This window comes from Nerophis lumbriciformis, linkage group LG15 (assembly GCF_033978685.3).
Source record: "Nerophis lumbriciformis linkage group LG15, RoL_Nlum_v2.1, whole genome shotgun sequence".
Classification (NCBI taxonomy): domain Eukaryota; kingdom Metazoa; phylum Chordata; class Actinopteri; order Syngnathiformes; family Syngnathidae; genus Nerophis; species Nerophis lumbriciformis.
In genome coordinates, this window is record NC_084562.2 from 13,131,227 (window position 1) to 13,144,010 (window position 12,784).

Below are 12,784 nucleotides of genomic sequence, written 5' to 3' on the forward strand. Positions count from 1 at the left end.
ACCACATGCTAAACAGAGTGTGCAAACAATAAAATAGCATGTACCAGGGTTTTTCCTGGTTCAAATTGAGGCAGAGGTGGTACAATCCTGACCATGCGCCAGAATTTTAACACCAAAAAATTGTTACTTTTTTTCAATTTACTGTAATATGCTGTAAAGAACACCGTAAAATGTATTGTCATTTTTATTAATTTGATGGGTAGTTTGCTGTAAAATTATAGGTCAAGCAGATATTTAAATATTTATTTTTATCTAGACAAAAAATGTTTGGAAAGTATGATAATATACTGTAATATTTGTTGCAATAATGGATACTATTAAAGTTTAAAAGGCATGCAATTTTAAGCAGTACGGATATTTTGAAAAAAATTAAAAATTAAAAAAATCCATGACATTTAGTGAGAAATTATTAAGTACTTTATTGACACATATCATTTCCAGGTGTTTGTGGGCCAGATAAAATGATATCGTGGGCCAGATTTGTCCTCCGGGCCTTGAGTTTGACACCTGTGGCCTAAGCGCTTGCATAAGAGAATGATGGGCTCATAGCTTGTGTGGCGGGGACACGTCAGAACCCAACATTGATTAAACGTCGTCAAGAAGCATGTTGTTTCAACGTTAGGTTTGAGTTGCTCAGTGTCACGACCTAATTCAACAAGTTCTCAACATTGTTTTAATGGCTTGTGCCTGCTGGGTATGATATAAGTGCCAAGCAGTACAGGGGCCCTTCAATTTAGACCAAACATATGTAGAATATTCTTTAAAACATTAAGTAATTAATTAAGAATGTATTTGATATAGCGTTGATGTAGGTTCATTTGTGTCTTTATTAGTAAGCTTCTTTTTTTTAAATAAAATTAATTAATTTATTTTATTTATTTATAATTTATTGATATTTTTACAAATTCCATACAATTTGAATTGTATTTACTATTTTTTTTTACACTGAATTCTAAAAAAAACTGTATTTTAACAAATGAAACTTTTAAACACACAAAATGTGCTCACAAATGTTTATTAAATAAAATTGCTAGCATAACTTGATTGAATTTGTGGGAAAAATGTGTGTGGTCCCCAAACTATGGCCTGCGTCCAAAATCCCAAGTACATTTTTATATATTTTTTTATTATTATTAATTTAAATCTGTCCTGTCTAATCCATTTTCTACCACTTGTTACTCTCGGTGTCTCCTAGTTGCTCAGGCAAATCATATTGTCTAAAAATGCATTTTTCCCATCGATAACATGACATTTCAGTAAATTAGTAAACATTCAGTTTGGTAAAATATAGTGTTTTAAAATTCAGTGTAAAAAAAATAAATAAATTAGTGTAGAAAAATTAAGTGCAGAAATATTTGTAACTTCAAACACATACAATTCCGTTACCTACATTAAATTTAGTGTCAAAAAAAACTTTTGTAATAAGTAACAAGTTATCCTCCGTAGTAGTCGCAATATTCAAAGCACCTTCTTGCTAATGAGTTTGGTTTTTAATTGACAAATATTGCATGCTAATGATCAATAATTAGTGCTAATGACGACATTGAGGAAAAAAACAACCGCACTAATCATCTCGTCTTTGCCTTCCTCCAACATGTTCCATTCATCCATCCATTTTCTACCACTTGTCCCTTTTTGGGGTCGCGGGGGGTGCTGGAGCCTATCTCAGCTGCATTCGGGCGATAGGCGGTGTACACCCTGGACACCTCATTGCAGGGCCAATACAGATAGACTGACAACATTCACACACTAGAGCCAATTTTAGTGTTGCCTATCAACCTATCATACCCCAGGTGCATGTCTTTGGAGGTGGAAGGAAGCCGCGGTACCTGGAGGGAAGCCACGCAGTCACGGGGAGAACATGCAAACTCCACACAGAAATACCCTGAGCCCGGGGATCAAACCCAGGACATTCGTATTGTGCTGCCCAACTCAATACCCATTTCTGGTTATTTAAAATTAAATTAAATATAATTTAATGTATGAATTAGATCACAAACTTCAAACACGTCAAACAGTGTCAAAAAAAACTTTGGTAATAAGTAACAAGTTATCCTCCATAGTCACCGCAATATAAAGCACCGTGTTGCGAGGAACATGACCTGGTCCCTACACCTACACCCTAAAAAGAGCTCAGCAGCACATGCACTTTTTGCATCGGATGGAAAGAGCACAGCTCCCTCCCCCCATTCTCTAGTCAGTTTACTAGTCACTTTATACTTTTTATTGTCTTGTTTTTTTTACATTGCCTCTTAGAGTGGTCTTAGGCCATATTGTATATTGAATATTGTGTATATTGTGTTGTTTCTGTATATTGTGTGGTTTCTTTTTTTTTTTTTAATGCAAAGCACCTCAGGGAAGCAACCTAAATTTCGTTGGACCTGTACCTGTACATGCACAATGACAAATAAAGATCATTCATTCATTCATTCATTCATTCATTCTCACCACATTCTACAGAGGCACTATAGAGAGCCTACTGACTAACTGCATCTCTGTCTGGACTGGAGCCTGCAGTGCCTCAGACTGGAAGTCTCTGCAGAGAGTGGTGAGGACGGCGGAAAAGATCATCAGGACTCCTCTTCCTCCTATCCAGGAAATCGCAAAAAGCCGCTGCCTGACCAGGGCTCAGAAAATCAGTAGAGACTCCTCCCACCCCAACCAAGGACTGTTTTCACTGCTGGACTCTAGAAAAAGAGGTTCCGCAGCCTCCGTAGCAGAACCTACAGGTTCTGTAACAGCTTCTTCCCTCAGGCCGTAAGACTCTTGAACGCATTATAATAATCCCCTCAATTCCCCCCCAAAAACGGATTAACCCGCTGGAATATAAAGACAGTATAACATACATCCAGACTGGAGAAACTGATCAGGCGGGCTGGTTCTACGATCGGAATAAAACTGGAGTCACTGGTGACGGTGGCAGAGAAGAGGACTGTCGAAAAACTAGTGAGCATCCTGGATGATGCCAGTCACCCTCTGCATACTGTTGTCAGTAGCCAGAGGAGCCTGTTCAGTGCTAGACTGCTTCATCCCAAGTGCAGGACTAATAGACTAAAAAACTCCTTTGTCCCACACGCCATAAGACTGTGCAACTCCTCTCTGGGAGGGTGGGGGGTACTAAGATGACAGGGGATGCAAAACAATAACAGTGCAATATTTTTTCATAACATGGTCACTACTGCCTAGTTTCTCTTGTTATATTCTTATTTTACTGTTATATTTGTATTCTCATTGTTGCTTTTTATTTTTATTCTATTGTAATATGTTTCTATTTTGTTTCCATTTATATTCCATTTATCTCATAGTCATTCACATCGACGTCCCACTGGGGTGAGTTTTTCCTTGCCCGTATGTGGGCTTTGTACCGAGGATGTCGTTGTGGCTTGTGCAGCCCTTTGAGACACTTGTGATTTAGGGCTATATAAATAAAGATTGATTGAGATTGATTGATTGATACCCCCATTATTTGATTTTTACTTTTTAAATCCGATCTCAATTCTGTACACTGCTGCTGGAATTTTAATTTTCCTGAGGAAACTCTCCTGAAGGAATCAATAAAGTACTATCTATCTATCTATTGACGGAGGCAGATAATTAGATATATCCATATTTGTGTGTTACTTTTTTTTAACCATTAGTCATAGTACAAAACAGCTAGTGTTCTTTATTATTTGTTATCTTTTAATTGTCTGCAAGTACTGTGTGCTAACCTTCACTTTAGGAATGTAAGGAAGAGAGATGCTCCTTTTCCTTATCTGTTCCTGTGTCCAGCTGAGGAGGACAATGGGCATGTGTTTGGGCTGGAAAGAGAGACAAGACAACGAGGGTGGTAGGGAGAGACACTTTATAGAAGAGAAGGTTTCCATATTTTAGATCAGACCATCTTAGCTGCACGATTGAATGTTCTATGCTGGACTGGTCTCATTATATTTCCAAAGCTTTGGAGATAAAATTACAAAATACCTATTCTGTCTCTGGTGGTTCTTCTACTCAGCTGTACTGTCATAAAGAGCTTGGGAGCGACCAGCCGCTTGAATTCCCTGGGAGGAACGACTGGTCCGAACGCAACACTATCTATCCATAAATGTGGATGCATATGCAAAAGTGCAATATATTTATCTGTCCAGTAATCGATTTATTTATATCTGCACCTTATTGCTCTTTTATCCTGCACTACAACGAGCTAATGCAACAAAATGTTGTTCTTATCTGTACTGTAAAGTTCAAATTTGAATGACAATAAAAGGAAGTCTAAGTCTCTAAGTCGAACATACAAGTACAGCTCATGAGTATGGTTTTCATTGACAAATATTGCATGCGAACAATCAATTATTAGTGCTTAAAGGGGAACATTATCACTAGACCTATGTAAGCGTCAATATATACCTTGATATATACCATCGACGTCCCACTGGGGTGAGTTTTTCCTTGCCCTTATGTGGGCTTTGTACCGAGGATGTCATTGTGGCTTGTGCAGCCCTTTGAGACACTTGTGATTTAGGGCTATATAAATAAACATTGATTGATTGATTGATTGATTGATGTTGCAGAAAAAAGACCATATATTTTTTTAACCGATTTCCGAACTCTGAATGGGTGAATTTTGGCGAATTAAACGCCTTTCTATTATTCAACGTGACGTCACATCGAGAAGCAATCCGCCATTTTCTCACTTTCGTCGGTGTGTTGTCGGAGGGTGTAACAACACGAACAGGGACGGATTCAAGTTGCACCAGTGGCCCAAAGATGCGAAAGTGGCAAGAAATTGGACGAAATTTGTTCAAAATACGAGGGTGTGGGGAAAGTCGACGAAATGGTCAGTCGTTTGTTCCGCACACTTTACCGACGAAAGCTATGCTACGACAGAGATGGCAAGAATGTCTGGATTTCCTGTGACACTCAAAGCAGATGCATTTCCAACTGGACTGGACAGATCAGCTTTCAGGAAAAGAGAGCGGATGAGGGTATGTCTACAGAATATATTAATTGATGAAAACTGGGCTGTCTGCACTCTCAAAGTGCATGTTGTTGCCAAATATATTTCATATGCTGTAAACCTAGTTCATAGTTGTTAGTTTCCTTTAATGCCAAACAAACACATACCAATCGTTGGTTAGAAGGCGATCGCCGAATTCGTCCTCGCTTTCTCCCGTGTCGCTGGCTGTCATGTCGTTTTCGTCGGTTTTGCTTGCATACGGCTCAAACCGATGTGGCTCAATAGCTTCAGTTTCTCCTTCAATTTCGTTTTCACTACCTGCCTCCACACTACAACCATCCGTTTCAATACATGCGTAATCTGTTGAATCGCTTAAGCCGCTGAAATCCGAGTCTGAATCCGAGCTAATGTCGCTATAGCTTGCTGTTCTATGCGCCATGTTTGTTTGTATTGGCATCACTATGTGACATCACAGGAAAATGGACGGGTGTATATAACGATGGTTAAAATCAGGCACTTTGAAGCTTTTTTTAGGGATATGGGTAAAACTTTGAAAATAAACTTCGAAAAATAAAATAAGCCACTGGGAACTGATTTTTAATGGTGATAATGTTCCCCTTTAAGACGACATCGAGGAAAAGAACAACCGCACTAATCGTCGTGTCCTCGCCTCGTTTTTTTGACTTGGCTCGTTCAGTGACAAGGGCTCCTCCTGTCCACTCCGCTAAATCCTCCACCCCATAATCTCCTTTAACGGAGGAGCTTCACTTGGCACAGGCGGATGTTGCCTCAAACTGCCATTAAACATCCTTTTATCCTTCTTCGGGAAGATGATCCATTTCTTTTGGACTATGGACTTCATGGCTCGTAACTGGGACAACGCTGTTGCGAGATTCAGCGATCTGTTCGACCCTATAATTACACCCGCGTCACCTTCTCGTCTTCATCCCCCGGTCTTCCTCTACTCCTTTGTCCTCGCGTTTGTTTCCCGTCTCGTGCAAACAAGTCTACTCGATTTGCACAAATAAACCGGTACAGAAAAAAAAAAAAGCGACATCAGCGCAACGAGAGGACGCTCGTGTGCGTTTCTTTCCAACTCTCTTCATGTGTCCTCTCATTCTTCCAGGGCACTGCAGCTCCTCCTTCCACCGCTCTTATCCGCCAACCCCCCCTCCCGCCGTCCTCCTCCTTCCCAGTCGGCGCTCGGTGCAGCATGCATGTGAGCGCCTGCCAGGCTGCGTGTTTACATGTTAGCCCATCAGTGCTGGAGGATTTAGCGCATCTGGAGCGGACGGGAGGCGTTTCTCAGATGTCCCCAACTTACAAGGGATCCTCGCCATCCGTCTCTAGCCCTCGGACCCCCGGCCCGTCTTGTCCGCTGCACCCCCCCCCCGTCTCCATGCCTTTGGAGGCATTTCGAATTCCCCCTGGCAACATGGAGCTGCCTGAATTAGAATTCTCCGCATGACGGTCCTGGTGAGTACTCCCGTCTCTGTGGTGTTGGGGCATCAGATTTAATATGGTGCAGTGGTGGAGCCATGTGATAGCCGGTGAGCAAATTGATCTCAGGGATAAAATTGGATGGGTATAGTGGCAGTGATGGAAGGGGGGGGGGGGATTATTCACAGAGGGGAGCTTCAGATCTCATTTGTGCTTTGTCATCCAAATGGGTTTCATTTTGTTCTGAGCTTTATGCAATAGAACTCACGTGGTCCGCGAGTATTGCCTTAAAGCTGTCATCAATACAATGGATGAAGAAACGCCGCTGCACAAACACTATGATTCATTTGTTTTATCACAGCTGAAGGTGTGAGACTGTGTTTTTTTTTTTGGTCTTTATGTCTCATTAACATTCATGTTCCTCCAAACGCCAGCAAACTCCGCCAGTTAATTTATTCAGTGCCACCTTTTGCTGTTGGCTGTTTCCAGTGCTGATGAGGGACCCTCTGGTTTGCCACAGGTCATATCAATGGGTGGCGGGCAGTGGACGCGGAGGTGGGGGGAGCTCGGGTTTAGGGGGAAGAGGGATGGACTTTGTTTGATGATTTATGCAAGCCATGAATGAGCTCTCATATTTAAAAATCCTACCGCGTGGCGAATTTGCATAAGTGTAAGCGTGGCCGCAACACTCCTGTCGCCCTCTCGCCTCGTAACATCGCATGAATAACCTATGCAGACCTGACCTCGGAGTCGAAAAGGTCCGATTTTCATCGCCGAGGCTTAGTTTTTGCGTCACGCTATTTGCTGCCTCTGCTCAACATCACTTATGTGGACAGGATAGAACAACAAGGTTCGTCCTTTTCTCGTCTAGACAAGATTCCGTAGTTCCTTCATGAAATCAAAGTGTGTGAGAAAAAGAAAAATGGCTCCAAGAAGATACAAAAAGAGGGAGAACACTGGTCACCAAATGTGAAGTGAATTGAATTATATAGCGCTTTTCTCTAGTGACTCAAAGCGCTTTACATAGTGAATGTCAAGACGTGGACTATGGAGTGTTTGTTTTCCCGGGATGCAAGTAAAGCTGGACTGGTCATGGCGCGAAGGTAAATACATATTTATTTATACTACTCAAAGGAACAAAAAGCGCGCTCAAGGCGGAAGTACAAACTTGACTAACGAAACAAAAAGACTTGCACGTGGGCAAAAAAGTGTGAACTCTAACTGTGGCATAAATAGAAAAAACTTACTTGGACATGGCATGAAGTGCGCAGAGGTAGACAGAGTGTGACAGGGGTATGAATGCGGGATGTCGCCAGAAAGACAAACTGAAAACAATGAACTTAAATACTACAGACATGATTAACGAAAACAGGTGCGTGACTCAAAACGTGAAACAGGTGTGTGACGTGACAGGTGAAAACTAATGGGTTGCTATGGTGACAAACAAGAGTGCACAATGAGTCCAAACGTGGAACAGGTGAAACTAATGGGTAATCATGGAAACAAGACAAGGGAGTGAAAAGCCAGAAACTAAAGAGTCCAATAACTAAACAAAACAAAACATGACTAAAACAAAACATGATTACACAGACATGACAGTGAAACCCAATATCTAAGTTACATTTAAACCAGTGTGGGTGGCACTGGGAGCAGGTGGGTAACGTGTCTTGCCCAAGGACACAACAGCAGTGACTAGGATGGCGGAAGCGGGGATCAAACCTGGAACCCTCAAGTTGCTGGCACGGCCGCTCTACCAACCGAGCTATGCCGCCCCCTTCTTACGCTTCATTTGGGGCGGTATAGCTCGGTTGGTAGAGCGGCCGTGCCAGCAACTAGAGGGTTGCAGGTTCGATTCCCGCTTCCGCCATCCTAGTCACTGCCGTTGTGTCCTTGGGCAAGACACGTTACCCACCTGCTCCCAGTGCCACCTACACTGGTTTAAATGTAACCTCGATATTGGGTTTTACTATGTAAAGCGCTTTGAGTCACTCGAGAAAAGCGCTATATAAATATATTTCACTTCACTTCATATGCCAATTACCGTATTTTCCGGAGCATGGGGCGCACCGGATTATGAGGCGCACTGCAGATGAATGGTCTATTTTTGATTAGTCTTGTTTCATATATTAGGCGCACCGGATTATAGGACGCATTAAAGGAGTCATATTATTGTTATTTGTTTCTAAATGTAAAACACTTCCTTGTGGTCTACATAACATGTAATGGTGGTTCTTTGGTCAAAATGTTGCATAGATTATGTTTCACGGATCATCTTCAAGTCGCTTTTGTGGGCGGTCTTATTTACGTGGCTCACCTTCGGCAGCGTCTTCTCATCTTTGTTGTAGCGGTGTAGCGTGCAAGGACGGGGGTGGAAGAAATGTCAAAAGATGGAGCTAACTGTTTTAAAGACATTCAGACTTTACTTCAATCAATAACGGAGCAGCATCTCCTCATCCGGAAACAACCACACCGGAAATGTTTCCCCGTGAAAAACCGTCCGACCGGAACTCTAATAACTAAAGTTCCTTGGGTGAATAATGTAAACTCACTATGCCGGTATGTTTTAGCGCTTTCATGGCGAGTTTACTGACAGATAAAAGTAAGAACTTTACACTACTTTATATTAGAAATGGCAACAGCGGAGGATTAATGTCCCATAACAAAAAGATGCGTGCAATTTTTCAGGATTTATGCAGATCCCAAATACAGATCAGCAGGTACCAGAAGGTAAGAAAAGTTGCTTTTGCATAATATTGCAAAACAAAACGCCAGATAATATTTCTTACCTTATACACACACCATAATAATACTCGTATGTTTAATGCGCCGACAATCCATCAAGCGGTGTGGGTTCATAGCTTACCAAAGTCGTACTAAAACATTTTGATACATTTTTGAGCGCTGTGTGTAATGTTCTATATCTTCAATGGAACATTTAAAATGTTAGTGTTGTTTACTTGAGACCCATCCTATTGCAGGCTACACGTATCCCTTATGTTTGACTGCCATCTACTGGTCACACTTATCATTACACCATATACCAAATAAAATAGGTATGAGGTTGGTAAGCTCAACCAAACATATTCCTTACACTAGGCGCACAGGGTTTTGAGGGGGAATAAAGCATTTTAAGTGTGGTCCGGAAAATACAGCAGATACTGTTTTACACTAGCATAGCATAAACAAGCTCAAACAAGCACAATGGACAAGTAATTATACTAACATAATGAAAACAGCACGGTATGTCCCTTGGCCAAATACAGTGTGTTAAAGAGAGACCACACCATCCCATATTAGGATGAGGGGAAAAAATGAAACATTGCCGCTGCAGTGTTGTGTTGACTGTAGCCATGTTATTAGTATAATTAATGCAAAGTATGTGTTTCTAAAGATCACCATGATTGAGAGCGAGATAATATTTGCCTTGAGCGTATTTGTTGTTTCTATTGACACTTCATTTCTCATATGTCCAATAGCATACTGTATGAGTCCCACCAATGTTGGATGGAATCACCCCTTTCCACACCTGGCTAAATTGCGGCCCTAAACGGAATATCATGTTGAGTATAATAATTGCAAAAACTGTTCACTTTTTTATTTACAGTCCAGGCCAAAAGTTTGGACACACCTTCTCCTCATTCAATGCATTTTCTTTATTTTCATGACTATTTACATTGTAGATTGTCACTGAAGGCATCAAAACTATGAATGAACACATGTGGAGTTATGTACTTAACACAAAAAGGGTGAACTAACTGAAAACATGTTTTATATTCTAGTTTCTTCAAAATAGCCACCCTTTGCTCTGATTACTGCTTTGCACACTCTTGGCATTCTCTCGATGAACTTCAAGCACACCTTTGAAGTGAAAACTATTTCAGGTGACTACCCCTTGAAGCTCAAACTTTTGGCCTGTTCTGTATGTGAAATAATTTGAATACATTGAATCAATTTAATTTTATGCATTTTTTGTACTAAAACAAATCATTTTGAATTTTATTAAAATACCAAATTTAAATTCCTAGAAATTTAAATTTGGTATTTTAATAAAATTCAAAATGATTTTATGGGAATCAATACCGATATATATATATATATATATATATATATATATATATATATATATATATATATATATATATATATATATATATCGGTATCGATTCCCAGGTATCGATACCGATATATATATATATATCAATCAATCAATCAATGTTTATTCATATAGCCCTAAATCACGAACGTCTCAAAGGGCTGCACAAACCACAACGTCATCCTCGGTTCAGATCCCACATCAGGGTAAGGAAAAACTCAACCCAATGGGACAATGAGAAACCTTGGAGAGGACCGCAAATATATATATATATATATATATATATATATATATATATATATATATATATATATATATATATATATATATATATATATATATATTTTAACTTTATGATTTTACCAGTCCGGCCCACTTGGGAGTGGATTTTGGCCCCCCGATCTAAAATGTGTTGGACACCTCTGACTTAGTATATTATAATAATTATTAGTTAGATTTTCTCATTAGATACCGATTGTTTTGCTTTTTTCTTACATTTTTACTGTTGCTTTTTCCCCATTTAAGAATGAATAAAAACAAATAATAATAATAATAATAATTTTTTCCACCATACTGAAAAGTCAAGTATGGGGGGCGTTAATGTTGATATTTATATATATATATATATATATATATATATATATATATATATATATATATATATATATATATATATAAGATAAAACCACATATTATTTTATATTTAAAGCAAAAAACATTGTGTTATAGATGACTAAGTATATTATTACCAGATATTAGATTAAAATGTTCCGCTTTTTCTGATTACACTCAGATTTTCTTACCCTTTTTTCTTACATTTTACTGTTCTTTCTTTCGTTATTGTTTTGGAAAATACACAATTTATTTTACTTTAGCGGACACGTCAAGTATATGTGCACCAAGTATCGGTATCGGATCAGTATCGCCAATACCAGCCTGAATTGTACTTGGTATCGGATCGGAAAGAAAATCAGCGGTATCGCACATCACTAGTAAAATTTAACCAATTGACATTTTATATGCGCTTTTTTTTACACAAAACAGGACCCCTTTTGGATCGCGGGGCCCGACGCACATCACATTATCTGCGTATAAAAAGACGCGGTCATTTTTTTCTAATTCATTTTTTGTTCTCTCTTACTCTCCTTACCAACTTACATCACCCCTGGCTGCAGACGTGAATCTTGGATTGCGTCCTAATATTATGTGTAACGTCAGCCATCCTGAAAAGAGAAAGTGACTGCAGCAGTGACTGTGAGCCAGACTGTGAGCAGTGTTGATGTGGTCAGATGACCATGAAGGAAGATCCGTCACTGGATACTCAAATTTGTGTCCGGCAAACGCACTCAGGAAGTCAAATTACTGCTGCTCTGCGGCAACCTTGCTCATTTAAATAAGTCATAAAAAAAAATAAAAAAAATCATTCTAATAATAAAATCTTTGCACCAAAAATGAGAGTCAAGGGTCGTTAAGATGCAAGACCATGGCTGCCTCATGTTCATGCGCATGCTTTTACACTCTGGACCACAACAATACTGAAGAAGAAATATAATATTTAGATTCACTTTGTTAGACTCCACCCGTGTTCTTTTGTTAAACAGTCAGAGGTCGGGTCTTCTGGAAGATTTCACAAGTGTTTATTAAAATAGGTCACGGGTATAAGTTACAGCGTTGGTCTCACCCCCGCAAATGCATTATTGATCACATACGTAACAATCGCCAGCGGATCCCTCTACAAAAGTGAGGCCCGATGAAGAGTTATTTACTCTCTCTACAGCATAAGAGCCTAGAAGTCCAATGGGTCAACGGGTCCATGGTCAATGAGTGTTCACGAGGGCGCGGCCCAGTCCAAAGAAAAGGAAGTGATGAAGAGCAAGACGCCTGAGTGATTGTATCCATCAACGAAGCGTTTTTTTGTCAATAGGAAGTGTAACTATACATACCGTATTTTTCTGACTATAAGGCGCACCTAAAATCCTTAAATTTTATCAAAACTTGACAGTGTTATAACCCGGTGCGCCTGAAGTACGGAATAATGTTGGTTGTGCTTACCGACCTCAAAGCTATTTTATTTGGTGCAGACTGCAATATGACTCAAGTAAACAACACCAAAATTGTGTATGTTCCATTGAAAATATAGGACATTACACACGGCGCTCAAAAATCTATCAAAATGTTTTAGTACGACTTTGGTAAGCTATTAAGCCGCACTGCTTGATGGATTGTACTGTGCTTCAACATAGGAGTATGATTATGGTGTGTGTATAAGGTAAGACATATTATCTGGCGTTTTGTTTCGCAATATTATGCAAAAG

The 12,784-nt window shown here is 39.7% G+C and overlaps 1 protein-coding gene across 1 annotated transcript in view; it reads left to right on the forward strand.

The window, feature by feature from the left end:
• Positions 1-6,172: 6,172 nt before the first annotated feature.
• Positions 6,173-12,784, forward strand: part of lingo1b (leucine rich repeat and Ig domain containing 1b) — a 54,852-nt gene continuing 48,240 nt past the window's right edge. Inside the window, exon 1 of the mRNA XM_061975368.2 lies at positions 6,173-6,412. Coding sequence (XP_061831352.2) covers positions 6,401-6,412 — 12 coding nt within the window. The 5' untranslated portion in view covers positions 6,173-6,400. The remainder of the gene's footprint in view (positions 6,413-12,784) is intronic.